The 17,265-nt window shown below is 39.9% G+C and overlaps 1 protein-coding gene across 4 annotated transcripts in view; it reads right to left on the bottom strand.

Moving 5' to 3' along the window:
* The window catches only part of PSPC1 (paraspeckle component 1), a 105,204-nt gene extending 88,754 nt beyond the window's left edge, over positions 1-16,450 (bottom strand). For 3 of the 4 annotated variants that reach the window (XR_007461039.1, XM_049646695.1, XM_049646694.1), the window contains exons 1-2: positions 15,883-16,450; positions 7,022-7,323 (exon numbers count right to left, since the gene is read on the bottom strand). Coding sequence is in view for 3 of the 4 variants with exons in the window: in XM_049646695.1 (XP_049502652.1) it covers positions 7,022-7,323; positions 15,883-16,248 (668 nt within the window). In the remaining variant the exon portion in view is untranslated. Of the gene's footprint in view, positions 1-7,021; positions 7,324-15,351; positions 15,863-15,882 lie in introns of those variants that run through there. The other variant, XM_049646696.1, reaches the window with a different exon arrangement.
* Positions 16,451-17,265: the final 815 nt, after the last annotated feature.

Raw genomic sequence — 17,265 nt, forward strand, 5'->3', positions numbered from 1 at the left:
CTTGTGTTTCCAATTTATACAAGCAAAAGCAATATTACAGTATTGTTTTTATTAAAGTATTTCTCCTGAATCTAAAAGAACCCCATTTGGGCGCCTGGGTGGCGCAGTCGGTTAAGCGTCCGACTTCAGCCAGGTCACGATCTCGCGGTCCGTGAGTTCGAGCCCCGCGACAGGCTCTGGGCTGATGGCTCGGAGCCTGGAGCCTGTTTCCGATTCTGTGTCTCCCTCTCTCTCTGCCCCTCCCCCGTTCATGCTCTGTCTCTCTCTGTCCCAAAAATAAATAAAAACGTTGAAAAAAAAAAAATTAAAAGAACCCCATTTAACGGAAAGATGTGATGAAGCAAATAAAATGATGGAAAAGTAATCCCTGGAAAGTAGGAATATAAGATAGGAAAGGTATGAAAAAATTAATGTATTAATCCCTTATCTGCTTAAAGAGTTAACAAAATAGGCCTGAAACAGCTATCCCACCATGCTAACAGATAAGGCTGATTTTCTGTGCCAAAACTGTGCAAACAATGTGGTTTATGTTGAACACAAACCATCTAAGCTTTTTTCCTTCATGAAGTCCTAAATTCTGGTATTTTGCCAGGTAAGAGGGAACTTAAAAAACCAACCACCCTCCACCCCACTCCTTATATATGGACATGGCTACTAGGATCAGTTAAACTTCACCTGGTAGTTAACACTTCATTCTATTGTCTCAACTAGTTGCTGGCAGAATTAAGCCAAGTACTTTTCCAACTCAACTGGAAAAGGACTCTTGGAAAGCTTATACCTAGTTTCCTCCAAACTTTACCTGGTGTGCATTTTTCCATTACTGATTTTGCTCTGTATTCTTTTGCTGTAATAAATCTTAGACGTAAAACTATACGCTAGGCCTGAGTCCAACTAGTGAATCATGAAACCAAGGAGACTTCCAAGATACACCTGTAAGCACACTTATCAAATATAACTTTTGCTGACATACTCACATTTTTATTTCCAGTCTTTTTTTTCTGATCAGTTTCTTAACACAAACTTGGATCGTAGTATACATCTAGTCTTGTCTTGCGTCCCTTTTTTTTTTTTTTACTTGCTACATTGTTTTATTTATAGAAAATAAATACACATTTTTTTTAAATAGGTTCCACGCCCAACAGAGGGCTCGAACTCATGACCCCGAGATCAAGAGCCACATGCTCTATGGACTGAGCCAGTCATGCACCCCTATATATATTTATCTACATGAATTTAAGTTTTTGAGCAGCAGTTAGCACAGATGCATAGCCAAAGGCCCTGCCATAAACAGATGTGGAGTTTGCAATGTGTTTATAGTTTTGTTTGTATCATTAATGAGATATAATTCACATACCATAAAATTCACCATTTTAAAGTGTACAGTTCAATGGGTTTTAGTATGTGTAACCATCACCATGATCTAATACCAGAATACTTTTATCGCCCCCAAAAAAACCCCAAATTCATTAGCTATGAATTCCCTATTTCCCTGAACCTCTAGTCTACTCTCTTCTCTGTGGTATATACTCCCTTTAAAAAAATTTTTCAGGGAACCTGGCTGGCTCAGTCAATAGAGCATGTGATTCTTCTTCTCAAGGTCATGAGTTCAAGCCCCACACTGGGCACAGAGATTACTTAAAAAATAATAAAGGAATTTTTTTCATGAGTTACATTTCCTGATGTCATGAAATATTCTTGAAAAAATACACACTAATCCACTATAAATATGATATACTTACTCAATTCTCTATTAAGAAATTTAGATGTAGCCAATCATGATAAACCAGATATAAAGCGATACACCAAAGTTTTGAGTCAAATACTTACTTAAAATATACCTCTATTATAACAGTAAAACAACCTTAAGGTTTTTATACTCAGTAACTAAATACCTCCAAGTGATCAATTTCCATCAGCACCAGGAGTCATAAAACACTCACGTGACTTCACTTTCACTCACTGGGTATTTTTAAACCTTTGCCAATACATAAAATTAAAAAAAAAAAAAAAATAGGGGCACCTGGTGCCTCAGTCAATCATCTGACTATTGATTTCAGCTCAGGTCATGATCTCATGAGTTCCATTAGAAGGCTTAACTAACAACAAAGTTCCTGAGCAAGGAAGAGTCTCTAAAAAAAATAAATCACTCCACCTATAGCACAATATGAAAAGAAAGGATGAGGCACCTGGGTGGCTCAACCGGTTAAGTATCCAACTTTGGCTCAGGTCATGATCTCATAGTCGGGCCCCATGTTGGGCTCTGTGCTGATAGCTCTGAGGCTGGAGCCTGCTTCAGATTCTGTGTCTCCCTCTCTCTCTGCCCCTCCCCCACTCCTGCTCTCTCAAAAAATGAATAAATGTTAAAAAAATTTTTGAAAAAAAAAAGGGATGTGGCATCAGGCTAAAATTCACCATTTATTCGTTGTGCAATCTTACACAAATTATTTAACATCTCTCGGTCAGTTTTCTCATCTGAAAAATACAAAATCCAACATGCTTATGTTTATGATCATGATTATGAAACAGAATGGATAATACAATGTCAACACTTGCCCATTCCCTCAAAATTGTTTTTAAGTTATTCTAAAAGCTACCTGTAAGACATGGTTAATTGTTTTCCAATGCCTGGCTGTAACTTTTAAAAAATACCAATTAGGGGCGCCTGGGTGGCGCAGTCGGTTAAGCGTCCGACTTCAGCCAGGTCACGATCTCACAGTCCGTGAGTTCGAGCCCCGCGTCAGGCTCTGGGCTGATGGCTCGGAGCCTGAAGCCTGTTTCCGATTCTGTGTCTCCCTCTCTCTCTGCCCCTCCCCCGTTCATGCTCTGCCTCTCTCTGTCCCAAAAATAAATAAAAAACATTGAAAAAAAAAAAAAATTAAAAAAAAAAATACCAATTAATCAAAGCTTGCAATGGAAAAAATACTAATCACATGCCTTGAGTATTTTTAGTTCCTTCCTTCCTTCATTAAATAATTGATTAGCTGGGGTACCTGGGTGGCTCAATCAGTTAAGCACATGAATTTTGATTTCTGCTCAGGTCATCATCTCAGTTCATGGGTTTGAGCCCCATAACAGGCTCCATGCTGACAATGCAAAGACTGCTTACAATTCTCTCTCTGCCCCTCCCATGCACCCACTTGATCGCGCTCTCTCTCTCAAAATAAACAAAAAAACTTTAAAAAATTATTATTATTAGCTTAATTTGTAGACAGGAATTATTAAAATACAGGTGCTAGAAGAGTATCGTGGTAGATGAAATAAGTCAGAGAAAGACAAATACCATAGCATTTCATTCATGTGGAATTTAAGAAACAAAGAAGAAAAAAAAGAAAAACCAAAAAACAATCTTAACAACAGAGAGCAGGGGAAGTGGGTGAAATAGGTGAAGGGAATTAAGAGTACACTCATCTTGCTGAACACTGAGTAATATACAGAATTGTTGAATCACTGTATTGTATGTACACATGAAACTAATATAAAACTATATATTAACTGTACTGCAATTAAAATTAAATTAAAAAAAAAATACAGGTGCTAGGATTATACTGAACAAGACCAAGTCCCTGCCCTCAATGGAACTTGGCATTCTCCTGCAGAGAAAGACCTACAAATTAAAACAGTAAATGCTATGACAAAAAATAAATTGGAGAGTATCAGTTGATACTGCAGAGGGGATGAATAAATGAAGATAAAACAGCTTCTCTAAGATGTTTCTTAGCAAAATATGAATAAAGTGGAACAAGGAGAGCAAGCATTCTCTAAACAGAGTGTAAGACCAAAATCTCTGAGAACTGGCAGTGCTGTAAAACATATGTAACACGAATTACAGCTTTAGCATGAACACCTGACAGTCCCAAACAAATTGAAAAACGCTTTACATATCACCAAACTATGCTCCATGGGGCAGAGATGTTTTACACTGACCTTGTGTCCAATTCCCCAAACCTTAAAACATTTGAATACTCCCAACCAATAGTAAAGTAAATGGATACTTTATCTCTAACAGAGATAAAGGAATCAATGCAGCAATCAACTAGGGAACTTTTCTACCAAATCCAGTCTAAACACTAAGGATGAACATCAAGAACACCACCCTGGGCAAATTGAAAGCAAAGGCATGTTAATACGGCAACAGGTTGAATGACTATTATAATTACTTACGAATATTTTTAAGTAAATGGATACACCATTCACGGACTAGAAAAAAGTCAGTATTATGAAGATGTCAAAATGTTCCTCAGAATGACCTGAACACTCAACACGATTCTAATCAAAAGCCCAGAAGAACTTTTTTCAATTGACAAGGTGATTTTAAAATCAGTAAAGATGCAGGGGGTGCCTGGGTGGCTCAGTCAGTTAAGCGTCCGACTTCAGCTCAGGTCATGATCTCACAGTTCGTGAGTTTGGCCCCACAGCCAGTTTGGGATTCTCTCTCTCTGCTCCTCCCTCACTCATGCTCTCTCCTGCTTGCTCTCAAAATAAACTTTAAAAAATATATAAATAAATAAAATAAAATCAATAAAGATAATCTGAAACTAAAGTAACATTGTACATTAATTACACTCAAATTGGGAAATAAATAAAATCAGTAAGGCTATACCAAAAAAAAACCAAAACACAAAAACAAAAACAAAAACACAACACCCAGAACAATTAAAAAAAGCAAAACAAAACAATTCAGTTGGCTGATACTACTTGATTTCAAACCTTAGCATAGTGTGGGGTGCCTGGTGGCTCAGTCAGTAAAGCATGCAAATGCTGATCTCAGTGTTTTAAGTTCGAGCCCCACACTGGGTAGAGATCACTAAAAAATAAAATCTTTCTTTTTTTTCTTTTTAAAGTTTATTTATTTATATTGAGAGAGACAGAGACAGTACCTGAGCAGGGGAGGGGCAGAGAGAGAGAGGGAAAGAGAGAATTCCAAGCAGGATCCATGCTGTCAGCAGAGCCCGATGTGGGGCTCAAACTCACGAACTGTGAGATCATGACCTGAGCCGAAACCAAAAGTTGGACACTTAAGCAACTGAGCCACCCAGGCGCCCCTTAAAAATAAAAGCTTAAAAAAAAAAGAGTGAAAGACAGTACTGGTGTAAAAGACACACCAATTGGTGAAATGAAAGAGTGCAGATTTTCTTCCCCTCGATTTTTGATAAAGACAAATGGTAAAAAAGGAGAAATCATAATCTTTACAATTACTGGTGCTGCAACAAATGGCACTTATATGGAAAAAAAAAATCTACTATCTCACAGCATACTCAAAATGATTCACAGGTATAAATAAAAAAGCTAGGGATGCCGGGGTGGCTCAATCAGTTGAGCGTGAAACTCTTGATCTCAGCTTGGATCTTGATCTCAAGGTCATGCGTTCAAACCCCACGTTGGGGTCCACGCTGGGCATGAAGCCTACTTTAAAAAAAAAAAGAAAAACAAAGAAGAAAAAAAGCTATAAAATGTCTTAAGAAAGGACAAGAAAAGCTTTGCTACCTTAGGAAGGGAAAAAATTTTCATACAAGGATCCAAAAAACATAAATCATAAAAGAAAAAAATGTAAATTATACTTCACTGCTGCTTTCTGAAGAACACTAAGAAAATTAAAAAGCAAGCCACATACTAGGAGAAATAGTCCTAAAACAGACCTGTATCCAGATGTTTTAATTCGATAAGGCAAACCACCCAATTAAAAAATAGACAGGGACACCTGGGTGGCTCAATTAAGCATCTGACTCTTGATTTCAGCTGAGGTCATGATCTCACGGTCTGTTGAGATCAAGCCCCAGGTCAAGCTCCACGATGACCATATGGAGCCTGCTTGCAATTCTCTCTCCCTCTATCTCTCTGCCCCTCTGCCACTTGTGCTCTCTCTCTCTCTCCAAAATAAATATTTTTTAAAAATAAAAACTAAATTTAAAAAATAGGCAAAAAATTTCAAGATACTTCACAAAAGATATAAAAATAGACAAAAAGCAAATGAAAAGATGCTAATCATTAGCTGTTTGGAAAATAAAATTTAAACTCACCAGGAGACACTCCTATACTAGACTATCCAAAAGACTAAAACTATCAAGTGTTGGTGAAAGTATGGAGCAACTAGAACTCTCTCACTCATTGCTTGTAGGAATGTAAAATGATACAACCATTTTGAAAAACAATTTGGCAGTTTCTTATGAAGTTGAAAATTCAGCCATTTATCCCTAATTACCCAAGCCACATGAAAGTATAATGTTCACAAGAAGCCTGTACAGAAATGTTCATGGTAGCTTTATTCACAATGGCTAATAGTTGAGAGCATCTTGAACATTCACCCACCCTTAGGTCACTGGGCAAAATGTAATTATGTCCATATGGTGGAATGAAACTCTGCCATAAAAGTGAGCAAAATACTAATACAATGATATGGATGGAATCTCATTAACATTATGCTAAGCAAAAGATATGAGACACAAAAGAGTACAGATTATTTCACTTATATGAAATAACCAGAAAAGACAAAAGACAAACTAATTTATAAGAGCAGAAAGACCAATAGCTATCTAGGACAGGGTTAAGGGGTAGAGAGAAACTGCAAAAGGGCATAAAGGAACTCGTCAGGATGATGAAAATGTTCTAGATCTTGATTGTGGTGCTAGGTTACATACATCTGTTAAACTCCTTGAGTTCTATGTTTAAAATTGGGAACATTTTAATTCGTGCAAATTATGCCTTAAAAAAACCTGAGTAAAATGTAATTCATCCATTCATTATTTAAATATAAAATTTTACTTTGCATATAACATTCAGTAAACTGAATAAAAATCGTAGTACAAATCATTTCTAAGCTTCAAGTATGAATCAATACACTGAAGTCTGAAGTATAATGCTTGATCTCACACAAAAATTCCTGTTTATATTCACTATATACTTATTCAACACCTACTTACCATATGACAAGACAGTATGAACTGTATAAAGAAAGACAGAAGTTCAGCACAGAGAGAGAAGCCCATATGTAACTGCACAGGATGATGAGATGTTTAAAACTTACGTTGTTAGCAAGAATGCCCCATCACCACATCTTTCCAGAGCCTTTCGTGCAGGAGGTTTTGCTGCAAATTCTACAAAACCTTTTCCTGTAGCTCTACCACGATCATCCACAACCACAACGGCTTTCTCTACTGGACCAAACTGGGAAAATGCTTGCTCTAGAAGCTCATTGGAAACAACCGGCGAGAGGTTCTTGACAGTTAGGGCTGCTCCATGTGTAGCAAAACGAATTCGGAGAGGTCTGCTCTTCAAAATCGTGCCATCCAGCTCTGCTTTTGCAATTTCAGCCAGTGTTCTGGATTCCTTTTTAGGAGGAAAAATCACTTTTTAAAGATGATAGTAATAACACAAATACTTTTAAATAGTGGTTTCTAGGGAGAAGAGCTGGGTAGCTTTTGGAAATGGCTGATAGGGTCACTTTGTTTTTGTGTCTTTCAATTTTGGTATTACATGCATTTTATTAAGTGTTCAAAAAATAACTGTAAACATTTTATTTAGAAAATCCCAACCCCAATGTCCCAAGTCATCAAAGATGGTCTACTCATACACAAATTACCAGCTATTAAATATTCACAGCAGTATCTTTTTTAAATCTCTTACATATATTAAAAGAAAATCATAATTACTTTTTGAGACCAAGCACCGGTTACTAGAAGCTATTACTGAACAGAATAATTTTCAGTATATACTGTTTTTTGATATTTATATCTTTTATTAAAACAACCCACCTCTCCAATGCTACACAAATCCCCTTTCCTCTTTCATTTTTTACATTACCTATGAAAACCACTATTAGATGTTGTTAACCAGGTCTCCTGAAATACTTTCATGGGCTACACATTTCTCCATTATATTGAGAGAAGCAAACACATACATTCATGGGCTGTAAGAGTTATCTCCATTATACAGAAAATCAAGTGCACACCCGTTTATGAACTAGAAAATATGTTCAATGCTGAAACCACAAGAGAACTTCCTTCTTGAAGAATTCAAAGTTGGTATAGAATACAGACATCTAAACATAATCAACAAACAAGTTTAATATAAGTATGTTCTTTTCCTTTGTGTTGTGAGAACTCTACAGTGAGAATTTAAACAGGTTTTATATGCATTTGTAGTAAGAGTAAAAATGTACTGTCTTATGAAAAAAGTCTTAAGGTCACACCAGATCTTTATTTAATACCTAAAATACAACAACTTTAAATTACTACAACTTACACAAAAATCTATAGAACTAATTTTACAAAGACAAGTCTGACCTTTTTTTTTAATGTGTATTTATTTTTGAGAGAAAGAGCACGAGCAGAAGAGGGGCAGAGAGAGGACAAAGGATCCAAAGCAAGCTCTGTGCTAACAGCAGAGAGCCCGACACAGGGCTCAAACTCACCAACTGTGAGATCATGACCTGAGCCGAAGTCAGATGCTTAACTAACTGAGCCTCGGGGTGCCCCAACAAATCTAACCTTTTTACAGATACTCAAAATGGCTACTTTTTAAAAATGTTTTTATTTATTTTTGAGACAAAGAGAGACAGAGCATGAGCAAGGGAGGGGCAGAGAGACAGGGAGACACAGAATCTGAAGCAGGCTCCAGGCTCTGAGCTGTCAGCACAGAGCCTGACGCAGGGCTCGAATGCATGGATTGTGAGATCATGACCTGAGCCGAAGTTGGATGCTCAACCGACTGAGCCACCCAGGTGCCCCTCAAAATGGCTATTTTTAAAAAATTACTCTCAGAAATTTTTAATTAAAATGACTCTTAACATAGTAATACCAGCAAACATTTAATAAATATCTAACAGGGGATAGGCGCTTTGCACCTAATCTGTCATATGACCCAACAACTCTTAAGAGGTAGATTTTAAGAATGAAGTTTTGAATTAAAATGCTGTTAGGTATGGAGTGCCTGGGTAGCTCAGTCAGTTAAGTACCTGACTTCTGAAGCTCAGTTCACAATATCACAGTTTGTGAGTTGGAGCCCCGCGTCGGGCTCTGTGCTGACAGTGCAGAGCGTGCTTCAGATCCTCTGTCTCCCCCTCTCTCTGCCCTTTCTCTGCTCACTCTCTCTCAAAAATAAATATTAAAAATAATAATAATAATGCTGTTAAGTTTAATTGGGAATGGGAAGGGACAGGAGGAAATTTCAAGAGATGATAACGTTCTCTATCCTGATAGTTTGAATTAAACAAATGTTATTTATCTAAAATCACCAAATTGTACACTGAAAATTTGTTCATTTTGCTGTATGCAGATGTCAAATACCTCAAAAATAATATTGGACTCTAGTTACTAGTAAGCATGCTTGATGGGCGCCTGGGTGGCTCAGTCGGTTGAGCATCCGACTTCAGCTCAGGTCATGATCTCACGGTTCGTGAGTTCGAGCTCCGCATCAGGCTCTGTGCTGACAGCTCAGAGACTGGAGCCTGCTTCAGATTCTGTGTCCCCTGCCCCGTCTCTCTCTGCCCCACCCCTGCTTGTGCTCTGTCTTTCAAAAATGAATAAACATTAAAAAAAAATTTTAATAATAAGCATGCTGGAGTGTTTAAGAGTCAAGAACTGATGGATGAAAAGGTGAATAGATATGTGAAAAACACATTATAAGAAAACTTAATTATGAATCTAGATGGTGGATCTATGGATGTTCATTTCTATGTATCCGAAATTTTTCATAATAAAATGTTAGGGGTAGAAGGATAAAGAGAACTTGGTGAGGACTTTCTAAAAGTGAAAAGTGCTTCCAGAGGATGTCTCCTCTTCAGATTCAGTCAAGTATAATCACAATGTCATATATTTTGTTTTTCCACAGAGGAAGCAGAAAATCCCCAATTTTTATGTTAAATCAAGTAATTTTTTTTACAGTTGGCAATGAATTCAATTTTTAATACTTTTGAGCCAAATGAAATGTTTATGCTGTCAGGAATTTTCAATGCCATGATCCTTCTTCAAAGTTTATACTCTTCATGGTTTTAAAAATTCCACACCAGAGTTTCTCAACTTTAGCACTATTGACATTATGGGCAAGACAATTCTTTGGGGGGGGGGGGGTCTGTGCATTACAGGAGACTTAATAAGCCAAAAGAAACAACCCCCACTTCTGACAATGAAAGATGTCTCCAGACATCGTCAAATGTCCCCTGGGAAGCAGAACCACTCCATGTAAGAACCACTACTGTTGGGGCACCCAGGTAGCTCAGCTGATTAAGCTTCAGGTCTTCATCTCAGGGTGGTAAATTCAAGCCCTGCATTGGGCTCCATGCTGGGTACAGAGCCTACTAAAAAAAGGGGGGGTTGCAATGCCTGGGTGGCTCAATCAGTTAAGCCTCCGCTTAACTCTTGGTTTCAACTCAGGTCATGATCTCACTGTTTCTAAGGTTTGTGAGATGGAAGGACAAAGAGCCTCCTTGGGATTCTCTCCCTTTCAGTAGGCCCCTCCCCCATGGCATGCATGTGCTCAAAAACCACTGCTGTAAATCTGTACTAAAGTATCTGTAAAATCAATTAAAATTATGTGTTTGAAATGAAACCAAATATTTGTTTACTTCATGACTCAGAATAATGATAACGAGGTAACTTTTACTAAGCAGGTAGTATATTCCAGCTCTTCATTATTTTATATATATTCACAAATATGTATGCATTATCTTCTACTGGTCTCATCAACAATCTTATAAAGTGGGTTATTACTATCCCCACTTCACTTATGGGTAAACAGGCCTAGAAAGGTTGAAACAACTTGCCAAAAAATCTGGCCATTTGCAGCAACATGGATGGAACTGGAGGGTATTATGCTAAGTGAAATCAGTTGGTCAGAGACAGACATATACCATATGTTTTCACTCTTATGTGGTTCCTGAGAAACTTATAAGACCATGGGGAGGGGAAAGGGAAAAAAAAAAAGTCACAGAGAGGGAGGGAGGCAAACCATAAGAGACTCTTAAATACTGAGAACAAACTGAGGGTTGATGGGGGATGAAGGAAAGGGGAAAGTGGGTGATGGGCACTGAGGAGGGCACTTGTGAGGATGAGCACTGGGTGTTGTATGGAAACCAATTTGACAATAAATTATATTTAATAAAAACAAACAAAAGAAATAACTTGCCAAAGATCTATACAAAATTCATAATCTCTACCAAATACATCATAAATCCCTCCTTTCAGCTAGTGTCCCAGCATTACTCTGTATAAAAAGTACAAGTACAGGTTCTTAACTAAAAATAATACAAAAAGTATCAAGAAACTACGTGACTATCCCAAGTTACAGATTGCTTGTAATATGGTCAAATGATGTACACTGGATCCTTTCCAAAGGCTCTTTCCAAAGCACCTGATATTTTTCTCATTGTTCAACTAATAGTTAAAAGTTCCCACTGTAATAGTACTAATCCACTGAGATAAATTGGAAACAGCGTTCAAGTCAATCAATAGAAAGTTGATCGGGTAAATGGCAGTCCATTCATACTGTGAAATACAATATGGTCATTAAAAATCAATCTCATGACATAAAAGATATCAGATATATTAAATGAAAACCTCAAAACAAAACAGAGTATATAGTATGGTTTGATTTTTTATGGAAAAATGAAAGATTAACAGTGATTACATTTAATATGTTAGGGGACAATCTTTCACTAAAATTAAAACTGTAGTAAGAAAACTTCCCTGAACTAAAAGAGCATTTGAAATTATATGTTAGACAGGCCTACTAAGGAGATTGTGCAACATCTTCTCTAATGTTTGACATTCCATAAGAAACACACAGCATTTCATACTTAGAAACAAAGAGCACGAGGGGAAAGGGTTTAATCCGCGATGACTATATTAAATTCAGTTGATTTTTAACTCTTTAATTACAACAGTGGTTCTCAAACCTTAGCAAACATAAGAATAACATGGAGGGCTAGCTAAAACCCAAGATTGAGGGCCCCAACCCACAATTTCTGATTCAGTAGATCCTGGGTGGGCCTGAGAATTTGCATTTCCAACAAATACCCAGTTAACTGATGAGGTGAGGCAATTTTTAGATGGGGTAGTCAGCATTGCTAGCATGAATAGTAGGGAATATAAGTGGCCTTCTGCTTACACTGGGAGGATACCTGAATCTGTTGGACAGGGAACACACATCTATAAATCACCACTCCAGAAGTCTGGTTTACTAAAGTTAAAAGTAGAGGGAAGAAAAAGATAAAAGCAGAAACTGAGTTCAGATCAAACTAATACCAGTTGTAACAACATTAAACTAGCTGTAAAATGCACCACAGGGGCACCTGGCTGGCTCAGTCTGAGTAGTGAGCGGCTCTGGAGTTCGTGAGTTCAAGCCCCACTCTGAGTATAGAGATTACTTACATATATACATATATAAATAATCTTTAAAAAAAAAAAAAATGCACTACAACTTTTCAGTTAATTTATCCAATCTAAATTGTCAGTAACAAGCCAAAACCTAAAAAGAAGCTTTTAGGTCTAAAATTCCACAAAATGTATCCAAAATAAACAGTCTATTTCAACCCTAAAGTACCACAGGCTCACATCATAATACGGCTTTATGATCTTATGAGGAAATGCCACTTAAATTCTTTTTCCCAACCATTACATATTAGCAATGCTGACCCTGTAACAGCTCAAAAATGTTGTCTCACCTTACCAATTAACTGGAAAACGACAACTAACAGTGTAAGAAAATTTATTTGCATTTAGTATTTCCAGGGGCATCTGGGTGGCTCAGTCAGTTAAGCCTCCAATTTCAGCTCAGGTCATGATCTCTAGGTTCTTGAGTTCCAGCCCCACATGGGGCTCTGTGCTGATGGCTCAGAGCCTGGAGCCTGCTTCGGATTCTGTGTCCTCCCTCTCTCTCTGCCCCTCCCCCTCTCGGGCTCTGTCTCTCTCTCTCTCAAAAAATAAACATTAAAAAAATTGTTTGGGGGTACCTGGGTGACTCAGTTGGTTAAATGTTCGACTCCAGCTCAGGTCATGATCTTACAGTTTGTGGATTCAAGCCCCGCATCGGGCTCTGTGCTGACAGCTCAGAGCCTGGAGCCTGCTTTGGATTCTGTGTCTCCCTCTCTCTTTGCCCCTCCCCCATTCTCTCTCTCTCAAAAATAAACATTAAAATTTTTTAATTGTTTTTTAAATCAAAATATAATCTAAAAATATATATCAGATAAAATTACGCCACTATTTAGAGCCACTACACCACCACTACACACAACAGCCACTATATCATTACTTACGTTCAGATCAGGTATACACTATGTTGTTTTCCTAAGCAGAAAGATACATAACTCAGAAATATTTAAAGCTTTTAAATTTACCTGTTTATCATAGAGCTCAGATTAAACAGTAAAGTTATCCATAAAGTCAAATCTTTTAAGCTAAATTCTAATTTCCTACTGGCAAATTTTTAACATTCCTACACCAAAAAATAACATGACAGGTTTAGAGGAGCATATCCCAAAGGAGCAGACAACAGCAGCCCCTCTCACCTCCCCATTTCATAATCCCATTAAGACTTTTTTTAAAAAAGAAACTAGGGGCTCCTGGGTGGCTCAGTCGGTTGAGCGTCCAACTTCGGCTCAGGTCACGATCTCGCGGTCCGTGAGTTCGAGCCCCGCATCGGGCTCTGGGCTGACAGCTGGGAGCCTGGAGTCTGCTTTGGATTCTGTGTCTCCCTCTCTCTCTGCCCCTCCCCCACTCATGCTCTGTCTCTCTCTGTCTCAGAAATAAATGAACATTAAAAAAAAAATTCTTGGGGTGCCTGGGTGGCTCAGTCGGTTGAGCGACCGACTTCGGCTCAGGTCACGATCTCGCGGTCCGTGAGTTCGAGCCCCGCGTCGGGCTCTGGGCTGATGGCTCAGAGCCTGGAGCCTGTTTCCGATTCTGTGTCTCCCTCTCTCTCTGCCCCTCCCCCATTCATGCTCTGTCTCTCTCAGTCTCAAAAATAAATCAACATTAAAAATAAAAAAAAAAAAAAGAAACTAATAGCAATGAGTTGTGCTGTCCAACACAGTAGCCACCAACCACAGGTGGCTATTTAAATTTAAAAGTAAGTAAAATTTAAAGTTCAAATCCTCAGGCACAAGTGCTACATTTCAAGTGCTCAAGAGTCACATATGGCTAGTAGCTACTACACCGGACAGCACATATACACAGCATTTTCCATCACTACAGAAAGTTCTATTGGCAGGGCTAATAATACACTAAAGGAGAAAGGATTCTTAGTAGCTTTAAAGACAGGAAGGAAAAAGATTTTTCCATGTTAAGATATTTACTATTGACTTATTTTTAAGTGCAAGGCTCCCAAAACAAAGGGAAATGGAGTCCTCCCATTCTTCCTCCCGAATGTAAACTTTAGAACAGACCAACAAGGTGCCAGAAGCTAAAGACTATGAAAATGTTAAATAACATCCTTTTGGAAAGTTTACTAAAAGTTGCCTAAACTCACTTCTTTTAAAATAACTTTTGGATTTATATTAAAAATAACTTTACCAAATGACAGGCTGTTTCCCTACTGTCCTAAAGGTAATGATTTATAATTTTATGTTTAAAACGCACTGATTATTTAACTTGAATTTCAAGGACATTTTCAGGTCTCATTAATATTCCATGAAGATTTACCCTTCTCTTGAAGCCATTTAAGATTTTAGATGTTCAAATGTTCTCCCTAAAAAAAATACAATGTCACAAAATTACAATCAATTCTGTCTACATATTAAAATTTTGCCTGGGTCAATCATGAAGAGAACGCAATTTTGAAAGTTAAAGTTCCAAAAAGAAGCTTCCACAAACTGCAAAGCACATAAAATTTGAGGGTCAAACTAGAAAGGCAACACATGCAGAAAAAGTACTTGTGTAAAAATGTCTCCAACGAAGTTATTTTCTTGGGGAAAACATCTAGCATCTAAATATGAATTACAATGAAGCTGTGTAAGTGACACTGATTCACCACAAAGCACTCAGGAAAACTGAATAGATATTTGCCCTGTTAAGAAGAGTATACCCTCGCTGTTTGATGAATTTTTTTGTTCGATGTAAGGGAGGCACAATTTTTGCATGATACTGGAAAACTTTTTAAGATCTGGACTAAAAAAAAGGCAAAATGTGTACTCTTCCAGCAACAAAACATGCCCATAAAATATAAAATACATTTATATATGATTTTATATGTATAATTCATCCCGCCCCCCAAAACAACGCAGAAACTTCCAGAATGTTTGGGAGAGGAAGCGTATTACATTAGCTATCCAATAATCCAACACCATCCAGATACTGCAGCGTTTCAGAACTAGGCGGTTTAAGGTGTGCTGCGCTAAGCGGGGTGAGAAACGATACGGTTTACCTTTAAACGCTTCCGAGTCTGGCTGAAAGCAGGGAGATCGTTGGGAAAACGTTTTTTTTTTTTAAGAAGCGAGGCCGCTGGCTGCTCTTCCATGCCCCGCGAAATTTCTGGTGAGACCGGAGCTTCCCTTCCAAATTCCTATCTAAGGCCCTCACGACACAGTTTCGCCGGCAGAAGTCTCACCCCAAAACACGGCGGCCCCCTCCCCTGCCCCCGGCGGGAAGCGGGCGGCGGGAACCCCTAGGCGGGGGAGCCGCAGCCCCCGGAGCGCGCGGGCCGGCGGACGCCGCCGCGCGCACAGCCGAAAACGTGGGCGACGGCCACCGCGGAGGGCCGGGGAGCCCGGGCCCGCAACGCCGCGCCGGGGGGAGGCCGGGACGACGGGCGCCGCGACGTTCACGGGCCACAGGAAGGGCCGCGGCGGCGCCCAGGGCTTTCGCCGAGGCGTCCGGCGTGGAGGCTGCCTGCGGCGCCCCGCTCCCTTCACGCCCCCTTCCCCCGACAACGCCGCGGCCGGGGCCCGACACTCACCAAACGGATGAAGCCGAAGCCACGGTCCCGATTGATGAAGACCTCGCTGGGCTCGCCGTAGCGCTCGAAGAGCCGCTTGAAGTCCTCCTCCGTGATGTCTGTGGGCAAGTTCCCCACGAAGAGGCGGCAGCGCTGCGTGTACGTTTTCTCGCCCGGCTTGAGGAAGCTCTTGATGTCGATGGTGAAGCCCATCTCCTCGTCGGGGTGGTCCTCCGGGGGCACCGGGGCCGGTGGCGCCGGCTCCCCAGCCAGCGCGAGCGCCATGGCGGCCGTCGGCTCGCTCTCACCTGCCGCAGACTCCAGAGCGCGAAGGCGGGCCGGGTTTTTCTCAATGCGTACTTGCTTCAGGTTTCCTCTTAACATCATCTTAGTGAGTTCACTTATGCCGGACAGAATTCTAGATCTAGAGCTGTATCACTATATATACCTACAGAAACGGAATAGGGAAGGACAAAGTCAGAGAAGACACCCGGGTCGCCGCGCCGGCTGCCCTACCCCGAAGGACTCACGCCCGGGGCGGCTGCACGTTCAAAATGGCGCTGCCACAAGCCGCAGTTACAAGAAGAGACGCCGGCCGCAAGTCCCGCCCCACCGCAAAGGCCGGCGCCGGAGCTGACGCGCCTGCGCAGTATCGGCGCTAACCGGCCCGGTAGCTGGCATGCGCCGGAGCGCGACGTTACTAGAGCTGCGGGTTCAAGCCACCTCCCAGGCTGGCAGAAATGCGGTTTCCTGACCTAAGTTAGTTAGCCGAGTGTCGGACTGCGTCGGGTGGAAATCTGTGCGGTGTGTGCAGCAGTGTGTGAAAACACGGTGATTGGGGAACATCCATATTTTAAATATCCTGCTCAATTTTCAGTGACTATGAAAAAAATGAAAGTTTGCGGATTGTATGCATAGCCTTGAATAAGATGTTTCCCACTAATTGAAACACGTAAAAACACATTTCTTTCAGCCCGTTTCGACAGCAAGCTTTTTATTATATTTACTGAGACTATAAAATAATTGTGTATTGATTATTCACCTCAGAGAAGGACTCCATGAAATTGCTTATGAAATTCTGAACCCTTACGGACCACATTCTGTGAGAAGGGTCAACATTTTCTATAAGGGACCAGACTGCAAATATTTTAAGATTTGTGAGCCATACAGCGTGTGCCAAACTACTCGATTCTGCCCAGTACCTCTCCTGGCACACGGGCAGGTACTCTTCAGTGAGTGTTAAAAAGAAATGAATTCACACTCTGAAAAACATTTCAGTAGTTTCTCATGAAACTAAACATATACTTCCTTTAGGGTTGCCTGATTGGCCCAGTCCCTGAAGCGGTGATTTCAGCCCAGGTCATGATCTCCATGATAGCAGGGTGGTGAGTTCTAGCAGGCATG

The sequence above is a fragment of the Panthera uncia genome, assembly GCF_023721935.1.
Source record: "Panthera uncia isolate 11264 chromosome A1 unlocalized genomic scaffold, Puncia_PCG_1.0 HiC_scaffold_16, whole genome shotgun sequence".
In the NCBI taxonomy this organism is placed as follows: domain Eukaryota; kingdom Metazoa; phylum Chordata; class Mammalia; order Carnivora; family Felidae; genus Panthera; species Panthera uncia.